This window comes from Rhopilema esculentum, chromosome 7 (genome assembly GCF_057945365.1).
Source record: "Rhopilema esculentum isolate cy_ngs chromosome 7, ASM5794536v1, whole genome shotgun sequence".
Classification (NCBI taxonomy): Eukaryota; Metazoa; Cnidaria; class Scyphozoa; order Rhizostomeae; family Rhizostomatidae; genus Rhopilema; species Rhopilema esculentum.
The window spans coordinates 11623658-11640650 of NC_142821.1; the positions used below are offsets into that span (position 1 = coordinate 11623658).

The 16993-nt window shown below is 36.3% G+C and overlaps 2 protein-coding genes across 2 annotated transcripts; one reads left to right on the forward strand and one right to left on the reverse strand.

Annotated features, from left to right (window-relative positions):
• The first annotated feature begins 2393 nt into the window (after positions 1-2393).
• On the forward strand, positions 2394-8421 carry LOC135683320 (uncharacterized). The gene is made up of 2 exons (XM_065198539.2): positions 2394-2615; positions 5515-8421. The coding sequence occupies exons 1-2, from the start codon at positions 2567-2569 to the stop codon at positions 7110-7112; spliced, it is 1647 nt and encodes a 548-aa protein (XP_065054611.2). The 5' UTR covers positions 2394-2566; the 3' UTR covers positions 7113-8421.
• Positions 8422-8563: 142 nt separating this feature from the next.
• On the reverse strand, positions 8564-16502 carry LOC135683322 (uncharacterized). The gene is made up of 5 exons (XM_065198541.2): positions 16124-16502; positions 14344-14532; positions 13286-13485; positions 11678-11869; positions 8564-9637 (listed from the first exon to the last, which is right to left on the reverse strand). Exons 1-5 carry the CDS (start codon positions 16390-16392, stop codon positions 9252-9254), a joined length of 1236 nt encoding a protein of 411 aa, XP_065054613.2. The 5' UTR covers positions 16393-16502; the 3' UTR covers positions 8564-9251.
• Positions 16503-16993: the final 491 nt, after the last annotated feature.

Below are 16993 nucleotides of genomic sequence, written 5' to 3' on the forward strand. Positions count from 1 at the left end.
TACCACCATTTCTTTATTGTAATATTTCTTAACATATTTTATTTACAGCTATTATACAGTAAAAGTATTTTGCATTTAAACAGTATTCATATACAGTAAAATAATGTAATTAAGCTCAACTTTGAGTCTAGGCTCTTGCCCAACTGTTAATTTACTGAATAACAGAAACAAGGATATTTAAAACATTGCTTGTTTATGGCAATCTTTTGTCTTAGTTGGCTGAAATATTGCTCAATTTAGGGTTATGATAATATGTAGGACGATTTTTGAGTGAAAGTGGTTTTGTAACTTCGTGTTTAAATTTGTAGACAAAGTTTTATTTCGGGCATGAAACTTTTCTTTTTGCCAATCAATTTTTACCATTCCTTTTCCTTTTTACCTTGTTCTTCAAGTGCTTCATGTCATGTAGGCATTGCTGTGCACGCTTTCGTGCACACGGTTCTATGTTTATACGAGTTAAACAAGCATACTATATAACAACAATAAAGTGCTCATCAGGGCTTTAGACAGGTTTATTTGTAGAACATGGTGGTTCTAGGCTGCAACTTGCAACATTAGCTGCTACAAGCGTCATCAAATTCCACACATAAATGAGAGCTAAATACGAATAGTATAAACATGTGTATAATATAACTGACAACGCAACGCGACGAGAATGGACAACAACAAACACACAAAGGATTTATGGCTAATATTTCGCCGCAAGAATTCCATCGGAGTCCATCAAGCAGCCTGCTATTCTGGCCTCTCTTTTATTCACACTACTATAAATATGCTGTTTGGAGCCACTAATGAAGCATTATTAGTCAAAGGCTCTGTTCGAATGCTAAATCTTTTTATATCTATGAGTAGAATTGACTCCCTTTCTTATAATCTGCTCATCTAAAGCTTAGTTTCTTTGAAATAATTAATTTCATTTGCACTAAGAAGTTTTTGTAAATTAGCTCTACAGAGACAAAAATACATCACGGCCCTACGGCCACTGGCCTGAGGAATGTTGTAGAAGCGAAAGAAAAGTTATGAAGGTGGAAAGAAATTTGGAAACTTTTAGAAGTTGAAAATGTTTTATTGTCTTTGGTGTTCAAATCACAACTCTAAAAGATGAGGAATAAATTTATGTTCAAAAGCTCCTGTTTTTTAATATGAACATGTTTGCAGAACTGCTTTGCTCTGTAATATTTTGGTATTAACTTTTTATAACTTTCATTTTGAATAATGGCACGCTTTTATTATTTATTAATCGACAAAGCATTTTACTTTAAGTCGGTCTCTAAAAATATCTATAATTGAAAAAGCTACAAATTTCTAGAAAATTTTTGAAAAAATGGAGTTGGCAGGGGAAGACTAGTTGAGTAACACGTTCTTTGACCACGCCCAATTTAAACCCATTTATAAACGAGGAAGGCTTTTAGGAAAATAATCTAGGCCGGAGGAAGGTTGACAACATTTCTTGACTCTGCAGCTCTAATAGCAAAGGACACACCAAATATGATATAGCGATTGATGAAGTATAAGATGAAATACAAGATAAAGCATGGGAGCAACTTTGCGAAGAGAGCACGGGAAAAACAGCCGAATGCTAGTAGCGAATACTTGCAATGACCAGTAGCGCATGCGCTAACATCCCTAATGGGATACCGTAGTGAAATATCTATTGAAACTTCAGCTATCCATCTTGAAGGGTTAAAGTTTTGGTTTCTTTGAAGATTCTACCAAGTGGCTAGCAATTTTATTGCATAAATTATCCTTAGACCATAATACACAACAGCATATTCCCCGTCTATGCTTTATTGAAACTATGCAATAGAAAATAAATTTATAATCCATTTCTTCTAGAGTTAGAAACGCTGCTATAATATAGTTTATATCTGCACACATTGGCAGATATATCTGCCCACATTGTCATTCTCGCTAATTTCTCTCCGTGGTGGGTATCAGGGATCAAATGCCCCTTTTTCCGGAGTCATTCAGTCAGAATTATCCCTCTAAGATGTTTAACTGCAAATCCAGATTTTCAATATTAGACTGATTCATCATTTGAAAAAGATTGCAACAAGGTAATTGATAAGAAAATAAAATTGGAACCAATAAAGAAAGAAATAGATTATAAAAAATCAGAAAATAAACGAAAAGTGCTGGCCATTTCTGGACTATTTGTCAAATACAAAACTACTGTACCCAAGACTATGATTTTCTTGGAAAATTGGCAATGATATATTTATTCCATTTTATAGAGTTTCTTCACAGCATTGAGATTATCGGGAAATTGCTCCACAACTTCAAGTGCTTTATGAAAGCACATTGCAGCGGTAGTTTATAAGCAACCTGTCTGCAGTAATCTGCAAGAAAAACTGAAAACAGGACTAAGCAGGATTGATCGTTTGAGCTACCTGTTCTGTGTACCAGTCGAGACAATAAGCAAGACCTCTCAAACAAATGCGATGGTCTGTTGCACCATGGCCTAAGGTTTTCATATTACGTAAATATGATAATAGGAGGGAGAGAGGAAACAGTCCAGGGCAGTAGAAGAATGGCGAGACAAAATAGTTGATATGTGATCCATGAAATGGCTTGGGAGGGAGGCATTCGTTTGGTGTTGTCGTTACTATTGTTGGGTACGTAGAAAACGTTCAAATGACATTTTCGCATGTATTAGATTAGCGAGGTTGGCTAAACATTTCTTTTGAATTTGAATATGAAATGCCGTGCTGCTATAAGAAGAACCTAGAAGACTTTACATATTTTGATAAGAGATTAGGTATGATAAGATTTTGATAAGGCAGTGATCACACTCAACCTTTAAACACAGCTCGAAAAATCTCTCTATTAAAGATGAAACGATTATCTTTTTTCGACAATTAGGCACCCATTTTTTGTTCAATCGGCATATATAAATGAAAGAAGAGCTTCTTGTGACTTTTAAGGCGTTCTATATTTTGCTATTTCACGTCTAAAAAGTAGCTCCTTAGCCTTAAGGTGCGAGGATGGCTCAGTTGTTAGAGGCACTGACTACAGACCCAAGGGTCCGTGGTTCGAGTCTCTTGCATGGCCAAACTTTCACCCAGAGTGGGGAGAGTTGCCAGCTTTTTGTAATTCCAGGCGTAGGAATCACGAGATGTGGTCACATCGAGAGGAAGGACCAGAACACTGCTCAATAAGCATAAACTTCTCAGTGTCCTAAAAACTACCTTGGGGGTGCCAGGTAGCAACAAATACGAAACAAATACAGATACAAAAATACAAATACTTTAAAAATCGAGTCCCTTTCCCCCTTGAGTACTGGTCCCAGCAATGATATCCCATAAAAATTCGTGTATTGCATTCTCCTTGGTAATTTAGTAATACGTACAAAGTTGAGTAACTGTCGAACAATTCTTTTATTTAGCATTCGAGGGTAGTATTTCTGACAATGAAAGTTTGTAGTTACCGAGCAATATCGTGTCTTTCCTCTCGATGTAACCACACCTCGTGATTCCAAAATCATGAATTTCAGAGCGTTTGCAGCTCTACTTGCTCTATTGAAAGGCCCTGGGGTCTGTAGTTCACTAACCTGACAACTGAGTCATCCTCGCAGTTTAAAAATTTTCAAGAAATTAAAAGTTTTGGCAGTGATAGAATAAGCATTACCTGTTTTTTTTGTGACAAACATTAAAAAACGAAAATTTCAAGTTAGAGTTGTTCGATGGTGTTCATTTTGGTTGTCCAATAGTTAAAGTTGATCGATGACCGAATTGAAGTTAATAACATTTCTAGCATGGAACGATTAGCATTGACTACACTCGCGTTTCAAACGAAGCTATGCTCAAGATTAGCCTTCAGTTGAGTAGATTTTTTATTGATCTAAGTGTTAAAAGTTTCTTAATTGCTTCATCTCTACCTTCTAAAATATAATAGGTTGCTAATTGTTGAAAATAGCAATTTCTAACCCTTCTTCAAAAGACGGATTTTCGAGCAATTTTTAAGGTGACTAGTACAATTGATTATTAATTTTTTGTCACTTAAGACCTCAAATTCTTTCAAACGGTTTCCTGTGAGTGTATTGGCATTGAATTAATGCTTGTAAACGATATTCTAGGAAATTCTATAATGTGGATAATTTTGAGTTTGCTGAAATCGATAACTTCATGGGCTAGCCAAGGAAAGGGACAGTTTTAGAAGACACATTATGACAACTTTGCTTACCATATCTACTACCATGGATGGCCATGGCAGGATCTTGACTCATAAAACCGATGCAAATACACCCGTTATTTTTAGTCTTCAGCCAAAACTGAAGTGGGCATGTTTCAGGCTCTCTTTTTCACCTATGCACATATGCAATTAATGTTTTGTCTTGTGATATTGACTCACATCAGATGATGTGAAGCGTTCATTTCCATAAGAAGGGACTTGTTAACAATCTAAACTCAGCTTCAAAAGTTTTACTTTGCTTTATATAAGTTTTTAGAGATCTCTTTTAGTATTGACAACAGCTCAAAAGCACTATGTTACGTCAATCAACCGGTAAGAGTTGAAAATAGTCCTTGCAGCGTGTTTAGAATCGAGAAAACATAGAGGATTAGTGGATTGGCACTGCCACAATAGATCTATTGTATAATCTAGCCAATGGGAATTTAAATGGCCAGCGAAATGCGTACTGACATAATCCCTGTAAAACAGAGTATGTTATATTAAAGGCTCTGAAACAACCGGCATGCTTCGCGGCAACTTTCTTGAGATATTGACTGTTTTTTGTATCTTCATGCAGTACGATATTAGGCCGGTTTTTTAATTCTAGTCACAAAGCGTGCCGGTTGCGCAAGAGTCCTTAAGGTTGCATTAATGCATTAAGTCTGCGGCAATTATCAAAAAGGCAGGTATTGTGATGTGGTGACAGGAGTAGCGATAAAATTTACCGACGATGAGATGGATAAAGAAACATTGTGTGCCATTTCACCAACCGAAAGATTATTGGACCGACCAACAACAGATGTTTTCCTGTACCAACTAAAGATTTACCGATTTACTCATGAAGATTTTGGGGGTTTTTGGTCTGAAACTATTTCCAACCTCCCTAGCTACACCGATGCATGCGTGCTTTAGTTTCTGTTTATAAATTTTGAAAACTAATTTTTCCAAAGAAAAGAAGGTGAACAATTCATTTCCAATCTGAGTTTTTTTAACCAAGCTAACGAATTTTAGAGAGGAATTTCGTGATTTATCTTGAATAAGAATGAATTTTAATCAATATTTTGTTCTAACCAGAGTTAGTGAGAAGGCTGTCACAGTAAAAGAACTTTGTCAAAAAATTAGGAAGTTTAGTTTAGAAATATCCAACATTTCAATCTTATCTCTATCATAGCAATGCTGATTGTATGCTAACTGTTAACATTAAGATGATGTTAGATTCATGTGGAGTTTTTTTAATTCTTTGCAGTATCCTAAGACATTCGGAAGAAATGTAGCTCTTCTCTAAATAGCTTAGAAATTTAAATATAACTCATCTTTAACTTGATGATTTTTCTTTTTTTCAAGTCACACAAGCGCAGAAAGCGCTAACGGAAGTGAAATTCTTGAAAACGGAAATCAAGAGGAACAACATATCATTACCGCTGGCTGTCTCTCACTTGGCTTCGACAAATACAACGTCATCGAGTGGTGCGACGATAAATAATGCTAAAGGCCAAACTGCCCTGAAAGACAAGGGGGAAAAGAAGTCAGAGTTTTATGTTGTTAACAATGGCCTACTACTTTTACACCCAAAGAAAGCTGTAACATTGTCTGGGGTGAAAAAATCTACTGAGCCATCCCCTCCGCTGATAAATTACCATGTTATCAAAAGGTTAAGAAACAACGTTACCAAAACAGCAGACACCAGTTCGAAAGGGCAGGAAAGCCATCTCAAGAAGCGTTCTTTGTCGAAAGAAGCCAGTCGAATTGTCCATCCTGCCATTGGGCAGGAGATGCTGCGTGCGGCACGGAGACTCGCGATTCCCGGACTTTATCACGGCCGAATTGTGTCAATAAATAGATATCAAAAGTCCAGCAAAGAGCGGTTCAAATTTTATCCTTTAAAGCTTAAAAAAAATTCCATTGACGGCAAAAGCGTCTATTTGGAAGAAAAGGCGTTTAAATCAAGAAAAAACGAAATTGACAATCCGCTTTTCGATGATGAACAGGAAATGAATTTTAAACGTAATAGAAAAGAAAACTCTCATAAAAGGAGAAAAGTGAGTGATGCTAAGAAGCGAACTAAGTCAATTCCTTCCATCAATAATCTCCCTGACATCAAAGAATATTTTATGAAACCAGATGAATTGCACGAATACCCACGGTTTGGAATTTTGCCGTTTCAAGGTCACGAGTATCCTCGCTTCCCGGTTAGGCCCATCAACGCTTTTATTTATCCGAGATTTCCAGAGAGCAGCCAAGAGACACAAATGCTACATCGTTACCCAATCCAACCTGCACGTCTAGCAAAATATCCCCGCTATCCAAGCTTCTTTCCTGTGAAAGAGTTCCCGAGATCAGAGAAAGGTCTGAAGAGATTTATTGAGTACCCGAGATTTGAAGAAATCAAACCATTAAACCTGGACGAGGCACCAAGGTTCCCACGTTATCCTGAAGCTACACCAATTCCTGAGATAAAGGATATTGGTGATGCAGATAAGAGGAGTGGGCATACACAAGCTAACGCTTTATCAAAGAGGCATATCATAGCAAAGGCAAAAACAGGGAGAGCAGAATTGTATGGCAATTATGATTATGATGATGATGATGACGAAGATAGCGACGATGAAGATGGTGACGACGACGATCACATCCATAGTTATAGGGACAACCCTTCAGATCAATGGATGCGTAACTGGAATGACGACTTAACTGAATCAATACCTCCAATATCTCATATTAATCACATTCGCAGTCCTCCGAGCATTCCCGAAATCCAGGATATACCGTTTTTGCCTGAAATCCCAGCTCTTCATGACATCAAGCCACTGAAATCAATCAAACCAATTCCATCTGCAGACAAAACTGCTGAATCAAGGAACCTACAGAACGAAAAAGGCGCGAAATTTGAAAGCAATGACGTAAGCGTACGTGACTTGACTGAAAAGAAAACGGACACATAATACCCAGGGAACGATAATGTTTACTGCATTGCACGGTAGTTCCTATAAACACAGGAGCATGCCATAAAGTTGAGAATCGTGTTTAACTTAGGACTAAAAACTATTGTATCAGAAACTGCGATAATATGCCTACATGGAGTTTAAGGCCAGTCTGAGCTTATTATGTAAATGGAAAATTCATTATGCAAGCATCGTATCCTTTGTTAGAAACAAAATATAGGGTTAAATATAATGTTACATCCCTAGAGCCCCTACCACTTTTCAGGAGCATTATAGGCCAAAGATCTTAGCTACTTATCTAATTACATTGCATTAGCTGTTTCCTGTGCATTCAGAACATCATTCTTCTTCTCATATGGTCATTTATTAACTAATAGCTCCTTTGCATTCACATTGTCAGTTAAGGTATCAATAGTGTTATGAGTTAGGGGCTGAGCCCTGCAATGTAGAGTAAACCAAAAAAGCCTTTTTTAGATTAGTTATGTATATCTCTCCAATGCTAATTTATACCTTTATCAATATTATCTTGAACACGTGATATAACTGTCAATCAAACAGTTCAATGTCATGGCTAAGGCATACAAGTATCTATTAACCTTTACTGAACTGGGAAAGCTTTAGCAAAGCAAATCGTTCACAAAGAATATGGATGTATATGATGCTTTCCTTTCATTACCAAGTAATATCTGCGAATGATTCTTCTTCTGGTGAACAATGGAATGAATTGCTAGGACACATGCTGCTAAATTTAAGTATTTGATGATTTTGGATGTACCTGATAATGATTTTGTATTCGTGTTTGTAAAAAGTTAGAAATTGTCACGTCTATAATAATTTAATAGTTTAACTTTTGTAAACTTTAAGCAGAGATTTGACAATTAGTTATTTTCTTCTCTGGCAAATAAGAAAGGGATCTATTGATTCGTGACAGTTGTTGCAAAATGTCGCATACTGTGGAAGAGGCAGTAAAAGAAATGATAACTTTCTATTCGCTTCACAACTTCAGTATTCAATATCAAATTAACTGCAGTCAATACTAAATAACTTCAGAATATCGCGTTCTCACCAGTACACAACGCAAGCCTACTTTTACCGGCCAGTACATACGCTGGAATTCATTTTGCTCAAAACAACGCAAAGTCAACCTTGTCAAAACTTTAGTACATAGAGCACTTATGATTTGCTCGAAAACTAAGCTCAACGCAGAGCTATACAAACTTAAAACTATATTTATGAACAACTGCTATCTAGAAAATGTTATTTCTTCTTACACTAGGCAAAAGATCGCAAGTTTTCGGCTGTCCAAAAGTTTGGTCAACAAAAATGCCCAGTTAAACAAACTACAATCGATTGGTAACACTTCCTTGCTATTTGAAAATCAGATGAAATAGGCCATCGTTAAATGCTTCTTTGCTATCAATCCTTGTATTGTTTACAGTACTAGGAAAGCCCTACCGTCCATTCAAATGGATTGCGTTCCTGCCAACCAAAAGAGTTCTGTTGTTTATGAATCTACGTGCATACGGATACGTAGGACGCACAACCCAAAGATTGGCAGATAGGATAAAACAACATGTTCCTTTCAACAAGGGTGGATATGTCTATATCGAAACATATCACGTGAAACTCCCGTTTGTTTTGATTTTCGAAAAATTAATTCTTGATAAATATTGAGTTTCTTGTCATAAGAGTTTCTTGCTACTTTTGAGAATTTTGTCATTCATAAGGTACGAAAACCAGAACTTCACATGATCCTCTAAAAAACAAAATGCCGAAGTCATTAAGCACACTTTTTTGAAAGGAGCAATTTTGCCCCCTTGCTTCTTCTACCAAAGGTTCCCCCACGCCCTTTTCGGCGCTCCAGGCAGGGCTGTACATGCTTTGGGGTATAGGACAAAAAAACCGAAAGCATGTGATTTATCGAAAGCCTAGTAATGATGACGATGCCTTTGCAAGCAGGATTATTATGACTAGGGACATAATACATAGGCGCCCCTAATTGAGTCAAAAATTTATACAAAATTACAATAGGTTTACACCGTCTTTAGAAGCATAGATACATTAACAGTACATTCAACCTTTCAGAAAAGATTAATAGATTCACATGAACAGGCGAAGTACAGGACAATCTTTTGGTATTTACATTTGGCATTCGCTATAGGCTGGTGGTGGATCAAGAGTCGATGCTCCATTAATTACTGGCAGCGCAACCTGTAGATTTTGATCCAGATTATCCGGTGTTTGGCTGAATCCGGGCTTTGCATTTCCACCATGAACCGAGGTAGGGTTTATCAGACCATCAAAAGTCTCCATGGGCTGGTCTTGTCGTCCTGGGTATATTGTATGTGGTTCAATTCGCGCAACCACGGTATTTTGAGGGACAGTTGCCATAATCAATGGAGCAGGAATCCTTCGACGATCTCTTCTCCTCTTGATAATACAAATTGTGCAACTAACTGACCATACGGTAATGATACAAATCCAAATTACCATCGGAATATATTCAAAACTGGAATCCTTGTAACCTGCAATATAAAGTTACATTTATTTCGTAAAAGATAATCATGAGATAAATTCATTCTAAATTACTCCAATCAACAATTCTCTTTAAAAAACCATTACTCAACTACTAATATTAAAACACTTTTGTCTCTGATTTTCTGATTTTCTTCCAATTGATTGTAAGGAAATACCCATCCTGGTGCAATAATAAGCCACAATGAACCATACGTACTATGTATATAACTTCAAATGGTGGTCATCTTGAAAGCTGTTTTAGTATATAGCAATAGATAATCATTTTGAAAGAGAAGTAACTTTATGAACTGAGCCAAAATAACAGTAATTCGTTTGCAAACCTAATTTTTAGCCATAGCTAACCTAATTTTTGAAAAATTTAACTTATTTTAGATTTATGGGAGTATTTCGTGGTGTTCTTTGATGTTATTTGGCTAAAACTCGAGAATTCTTATAATAGTTCTTTGTGATGTCACAATTGAGAACTCAATTAATAAGGAACCTAGTACATTTAGAAGGCAGTAAAATTAAAGAGTCGTTAGTACAAAGAAAAAATCCCCAAGGAAAGTTTTATTTTTCAATGTTGTTATCATTGCAAACAATCGAGGAACAATTAGGAAAAAGCCGGTTCCATCCATTTAGAGTTAAAAATCACAAAAATTGTTTGTGACGAAAGTAGCTATCAAGTGTTTCATTATTCAATTGCGAGTGTCTCATTTTCCTTCTTGATTGAGTTCCTCGTATATCAACGACTTGCTAGTCTTCTTTCTGTTTTTCACTTCGCTACTAGCTACATTAACGGATCTAGCGACATAAACATAGAAATTCAATGGATTATGTGCTAATTCATGGCACCAAATATGAGAAAGTGGGAGATGTGTATTAGGCTAGATTTCAATTACGGCTTTCACATTGATGCAATAAAGGTAGATTCAAATGTAGTGTCCCATACATGATTCGTCAATTATACAAAGCTTGATCAAAAATTTACATGAACAAGGTGTTACTTTGTCTTACAATGAACAGTCAATTTTTGAAGTGTACAATGAACAATCAATTTTTGAAGTGTACAGGGGCTTCAGAACAACAAATGGGCAAATGGGACAGGGCAGGTTCCAGTAAAAGGGTATTTCATTGAGCTTCCTCTTTTGAAACTGTCATTTTATTTCTGTTTTCTGTGAACAAAATGAAAATGGGCTAACAGCTTTGATAGGACTTTGTTTAAAAGTTTTGAGATATTTCATGTGAATAAAGCACTATTGTCAGGATTTCATGCGAGTCATTTTGATAATTACAATAGCCACTTTTATGGAAAAGGGGCTTTGAACCCCTTACTTTTCTTATCAAAGGGCAAGAGGAGCGATTGCCCCCCCCACACACCCTTCTGTGGAAGAAGACCATTGTTTCTTTTTCTTAACTGTAACGAATGATGTATCTTGTCACGTGATAAACAATCTGTCACTTCCGTTTTAACAAATGTATTACGTTGAGTGTTTTATGAAATGGTCAGTCTCTTGAATATCGGAATGAAGTGAGGTCTGTTATTTTGTCTCTCTCCTTGCTTAACCTAAACGCAACCGTTACACAACCATTTCAAAAACGATCGGAGTTGTATTTATGACTATCTTTGCGATTGGCACGCCGACAGCCCAAAAATAAATGGTAAAAATGATGTGAGAGAACGCCACTTTTAGTTTTATTTATAATGGTCGAATATTCTGAGGACCATCTTATCCTCAGATAACGGTTTTTGCTTGGTAACCTGGAACAAATATTAAAGAATGTAGAAGAAAAGATAAATTGAATTGGAAGAGGAAAGAGGTGGCCTGTCTTCTTGTATGCTTTACTGAATAGCAAAATATCATAAGAAAGTACAAAGTAGCAATCTACTGCTATTTCCACAGGCACCGCCGAGCTGGAGATAGATGGGTGGGGGGGGGGGGAGGGGGGGGTTTTGCTTTAGCGTTTTTTATTCGGTTTTAGGCCCCTCCCGCCTTTTTTAGACCCCTGAAGTCTCTTAACGCTCTGCGGTGCCTGCATTTCCATACCTTCAGCCGTGTAGAAAGTGTAACCAATCAGAAATCCACGGTTAGCCGAATGCGCGTTGCTTTTCTCCAGGATATAAACAAACTTCTTCTTTCCGATATATATGTTATTTGATTGTCTTTTGCAGAGTATGTTACTTATTGACGAGGCATAGCTCTCAATAGTCGAATACGCTGTGTACTCTTCATCAGATTCTAAAAGGAAAAATGATAGATTGTCATTAAACAAAAAGCTGATTTATTTTTCCTATTACATGGTGTTCGATCGTTTAAAGAATGTTTGGGATTGATTAAGCTCTGATCATTTTTCATAACGGATTACAATTAAATGTTGGTTTCTAATCAAGGGCCAGATGGAAGTAAACCTTGGCCAATTCAGCGCTAGCTTGCACAACGTGGACTGCAAGGGCCCTTAAACAACGTGGACGTACATCCAGGTCGTTTGTATCCCCTGTTTTCTTCTTTCTTTATTTGAAGTTGGTACAATTTCTAGCTGTGCATACTCAAGCTAATTGAAAACAATCAATTTAAATTACCGACGTTAATCATAATGTAAATTAAATATAACCGCTGTTGCATACATATTTCTTGCAAAGATTACAAGTACAGTTGAACGATGTAAACTCTGGGATTTTTTTGAATATTTGTAAAGTAGGGTAGTACTTTATCTCGTTTGGAATCGAGTTCCATATTTGGCTAGATCTGTATGATACAGTATTAAATCCATATATTTTTGTAATGTGGCGCCACTATTTTGAATTGGGAGCCTCTTACTGGTTTTGAATTGAAGTAATATGGGCATTCATTTATGGAAAATATTTCATCCATAAAAGGTGGATTGAAACCGTTAAATGTTTTGTAAATTTTTCTTACGAGAAGTTATTGTTTTATTCTTTATCAAAAGTTGTTCAAAAGTTTATTCATAATCATCATGAGTTATTCTCATTGCTGTTTATATAAAATATGATAATATGAACGTTTTCATTAAAAGAATTCGCTTAGATTCGTCCACATATGCTTTGTCGCTGAAGCCAAAAGATTTCACTTTGGCTAGTAGAGATGTATGGGGTAAACAATTAAATGCTTTTGATATGGGGTAAACAATTAAGCATTGCACCAGCCACATCTTTTTTAACCAGACACATTCTCAGGCTTTCAATAACTCATAATAAAGCGTGTTGTGTGCTATAATTTTTCTTAAATCCATTTTTTAAAAGCAAAGGGAGCAGTTTAACACTGATACAATTGCAGACTTGATTGAACATTAATCCCTCAAATATCTTTGAAGCTAAGGGAGTACACTTATTGGTCAATAATTCTCTTTACTAGTTGAATCTCTTTTTTGAAAATAGGGCACACATTAGCTATTTTCATAAGAAAGGGAAAGAAATAGATCGATTGAATATTTCAGCTAGTGGTCCAGAGACAACGTCTATTGCCATTCTAAGAACCCTTTTTAGGGTTGTTTTTGGCTTTTGTTGATTTGTCTTCCTCTAGGTTGTAAATTATAATCTAGAATCCGAAATTGGTGATAAGGATTAAAGAAAGCAGCATTTGATATTTATGTGAGCTTTGTCAGAGAAAAGGTGTTGAGAATATGCTGCGACCTACCTCGTATCTGTATGTACTGCATTACTGCTGTACAATGGCTCGAGCCTGAGGATGAAGCATCACTTAAATCAAGATCCATGATAGAAATCCTCAGATTTTGATCCTCTGGCAGTTTAATCAGCCGGAAACAGAATATGGTATCACTTTGTCCCCTTGGCCATTTGTCTGTATAGTATAATGAAGAGCTTTCCTGTCTGAATCTGTTATAAAAATGCAAGAATGATTTGTATTAAAACCAAAACAATTCCTAGAGAGACATAAGCTGAAGAAGAAACTTTCGAGGCTCTCAGAATAATAAAGCAATAAAGTTAAGACGACCCAAATTTTTATTTCAGAACCTATTTTAGCTTTTTTCTCATAGCCTGTAAAAACAGCATGAAATACCTTCAAATATGCAAAATCAAAAGGGGATTCGAATCTACAAGGGCAAAAATGCATCTTATTTGTCTCAAGAGTTTTGTCTAGGATTGTAGGTGAGAAGTGGATGCTGATTGACTAAAAACAAAGAAAGCCGACCAACACGTCTCGCGTTACTTTCTATACACACCAAGTCATTGTCCGGTTTTCTTTTACTTTCGGTCATTGTCCGGCCTTTGCATAAATGTTCTGCTTATTTTCGGTCATTATCCAGCGTTTGCATAAATGTTCTTTTTACTTTCGGACATTATCTGGCTTTACACTCTGACATGGGTCAAACATGAAGTACTTCAGTATACTTTCTTGAAGCTACAATCTTTAAATTTTGCATTACAAAAATCTCATTTGATGCCTTTCATTAAAGTAAATAGAGTTCACAAAAAGCTCCATAAAATACCTCTCAAAGTCAGGTCATGAAATGCCCTAAATTAAAAGAAAATATATATTTGTTTGATGAGAATTCACAGATGGAAAACTCAAGTCTAAGAAAGCACGCAAAAGTACAAATTGCAAGGATTTTTGAGGTTACAAAAAGTTACCTCGTTTTGATAAAGATTTGGGATAATCACTGTTTTGGTCATGAAAAGCATTTTGAAAATTCAGTGTTTCATGAGTTTTGCTTAAAAAACATTTGAACTTACATGCATCCTTCTGGTTTTCTCAGTGCTTGGGTATCTTTTCTCTGCAGTCTGTATGATAATGAAAATCCATTTCCTGTGTCTTTTTTGTCACTGCTAAATATCAATTCTGCAAAGCCATCGTGTGAGTACATTGTGAAAGGACTGACTTTCATGTTACTGGAACAAAACTTACCAATATTCTGCTCGGACCTAAAATGTCATTAAAGCATTTGAAAAGGCAGGGCCACTAATCTCTAGAAATGTTCACATATTTGAATTACCAGGCATTAATTTGAGGAAAAAGTATTTGAAATAATTCCCCAAAATGTATAAGAGAATTTATTAAGTGGTTAGCTCTTCGAGTTGAAACACCAGGATTGCGTTAAACTGAAAATGTTTTTCTGATCCTCTTAAAAACGTCCTATACCTTGAACAATATTTTGAATATAGATGGACATTTTTGTATACATCTATTGCAATGTTTCCGTTCCTTTCATTTGTTGTTACGTTCTAGTCGGGGTCCAGCAGTGTATGTGGAAGGAAGAAGTAGAATTGAGTAAGAAGGATGATGAGTGTTTCAACATTTTGGTTGGGGATTGTAGTTAACTGAGAAGAAGGTACAACAAAAAGGTACAGCAAAACATCTACAATTTGCTAGTCCTCTACAATGAGGTAAACATAACTTTGGAAAAGCAGGCCACCACACATAAACCGTACAATTGACAGTTACTCATCTTAGACTTACATGTTACAGGGGTTGAAGTATTGTGGCTGAGGTAAAGTAAGGCCTATCAGTGTATTCGTCATTTGTTTGTTTTGGTTATAATTGCTTAATATATTTCTGAAATAACCCAATATGAATTTATTAGTCTGTCAAACGATTCCTACACTGAGTATTAGACTACTCATCCTAGACTAAAATCTCAGTGTAGTGTAGAGACTCCATCTCCGGTTTTGTGTTTACTAGGGCCCAGACCCCTTGGGTCCAGAACTTCGAACGTGACCTTCAATAAACAATACTAAGTTCCGAGCCTACTTGGAACACTATACTCACCTCCATAAAAACCCGGAATACACTCCCTTGTACAGGACATTCAACACAATTGCAAAATAAAAGCAAGAAAGCAAATTAAAGACAGTAAAGCGTGAAAAATAGATAATCAGAAATCGAGCGATGTTTGTGAAGAAAGCTCAAGTGAAATGAAAACTTTGGAAATTACGTTTGGAAAAATGCAATAAAAAGATCGCATGGCAATATAGAGATAATTCTTTGTTTGGCTTCAGGGTTTTCCCAATGAGGAAAAAATGACTAAGAATATGGTTATGCAAGCATGGCTGAGTAGCTTGAAATAAGACGAGTTTAACAGTCTTGATTAGAGTGTGGTTTCCTACAGAACTTCATTGGTACCGTACTAGTAAGATCACAGTTTGCCACAAGCATGTCAGATTGCTATAAGAGATTTTTAAACGTACTTTGTGATAGATATATTGCAGTAAAAGTTCACATTTCCAGGAAATCTAAAGAACATTTGGTAGAAGATGTCAGGCCTTTAGAGTTGCAGCCTAGGCCCATGCTGTCCTGTACATGAAAATATTTACATCTCGGGCACTATCTTGCCTTTTGAATCAACAGTTGAACTTGGCTCAAGTCAAACATATGGATTTAATTCCGTAACCCATGAAAAGCTCGTAATAAACAACACAGACCTAACAATACAGAACACATATTGTAATCTTTTTTGAATGGCGTGCATTTGTCATTTTTCTGAAAGAAGATTATAAAAAGTGTTATGTTCCTTGCCTGGTTAGATGTACCTCGACAAAATCCTCCCTACAATCTGGCATTTGCCCTTTGATGTCAAACCGAATCCATTTTATCTCCAAGAAGAACTCACTGCTGTTAAGGTTATTAGACGGCGCAATTCGAATTCGGCAATACTCGTTGTTTGAGTAAGAATGGTAAAAAAATAACTGCAAGGTCGTTGTCGCATTTAGATGCTGGTTGTTGCAAAGTGCGTACGCGTGTTGGAACAGCAAAGCAGCTGTTAAACATAGGCATACAGCTCCCATTTTGATTTGAATCCAAGTTGCCTTAAAGTGTGTGCAGTACCATAAACCCAGACATAGCTATAATAATTGCGGGTAGATTGATGTAACGCATGCATGAATAATTATCCGTAGGCCATTACAAATCGAAACTACGTATTAAAGTTAATATCAATGAGAAATTGTAATTGGTCGACCCGGGACAAAAGCATGACAATTGACAATACGCTTCTTTACTAGTAGTTTTATCGAGCAGCCGAATATTGCGGTTACATTGAGACAACTAAAGACTATCAGTGAATTTGCTTCAGAAGCGTTGAAATTTATAGGCTTTTGGTCTGATGGATTTCATGCATAAACAAAGGTTATCAGTTCTAGATCTTTAACATTAACATGCCCGTATTTTTGGGGAAAATGTATTGGCTGATTCTTAAACAAAGTTCTATTCAACTTTGTGCCAGAGCCACAAAAATTTGATAACAACACCCTGGAGTCAAAAAGTCGCCAAATATCACTATTCGGCGATATCTGGAATTTGCTATTTTGTCATTTTTGAAAAAATTCTTACATTAATACTTCGATCATTTGGTGCCTTGTTTCCAATAGCACACCTTTTCAAAGAAAG

Bases quoted from the DNA above. Each gene is read 5' to 3' on its own strand.
- LOC135683320 (XM_065198539.2), top strand. From the start codon at position 2,567: ATGGCTTGGGAGGGAGGCATTCGTTTGGTGTTGTCGTTACTATTGTTG. The intron at 2,616-5,514 runs GTACGTAGAAAA...CTTTTTTTCAAG, and splicing joins GTTGTCGTTACTATTGTTGG to TCACACAAGCGCAGAAAGCG.
- LOC135683322 (XM_065198541.2), bottom strand. From the start codon at position 16,392: ATGGGAGCTGTATGCCTATGTTTAACAGCTGCTTTGCTGTTCCAACAC. The intron at 13,486-14,343 runs GTAAGTTCAAAT...TTTTTATAACAG, and splicing joins AGAAAACCAGAAGGATGCAT to ATTCAGACAGGAAAGCTCTT. The intron at 11,870-13,285 runs GTAGGTCGCAGC...TTTTCCTTTTAG, and splicing joins GCAGTACATACAGATACGAG to AATCTGATGAAGAGTACACA.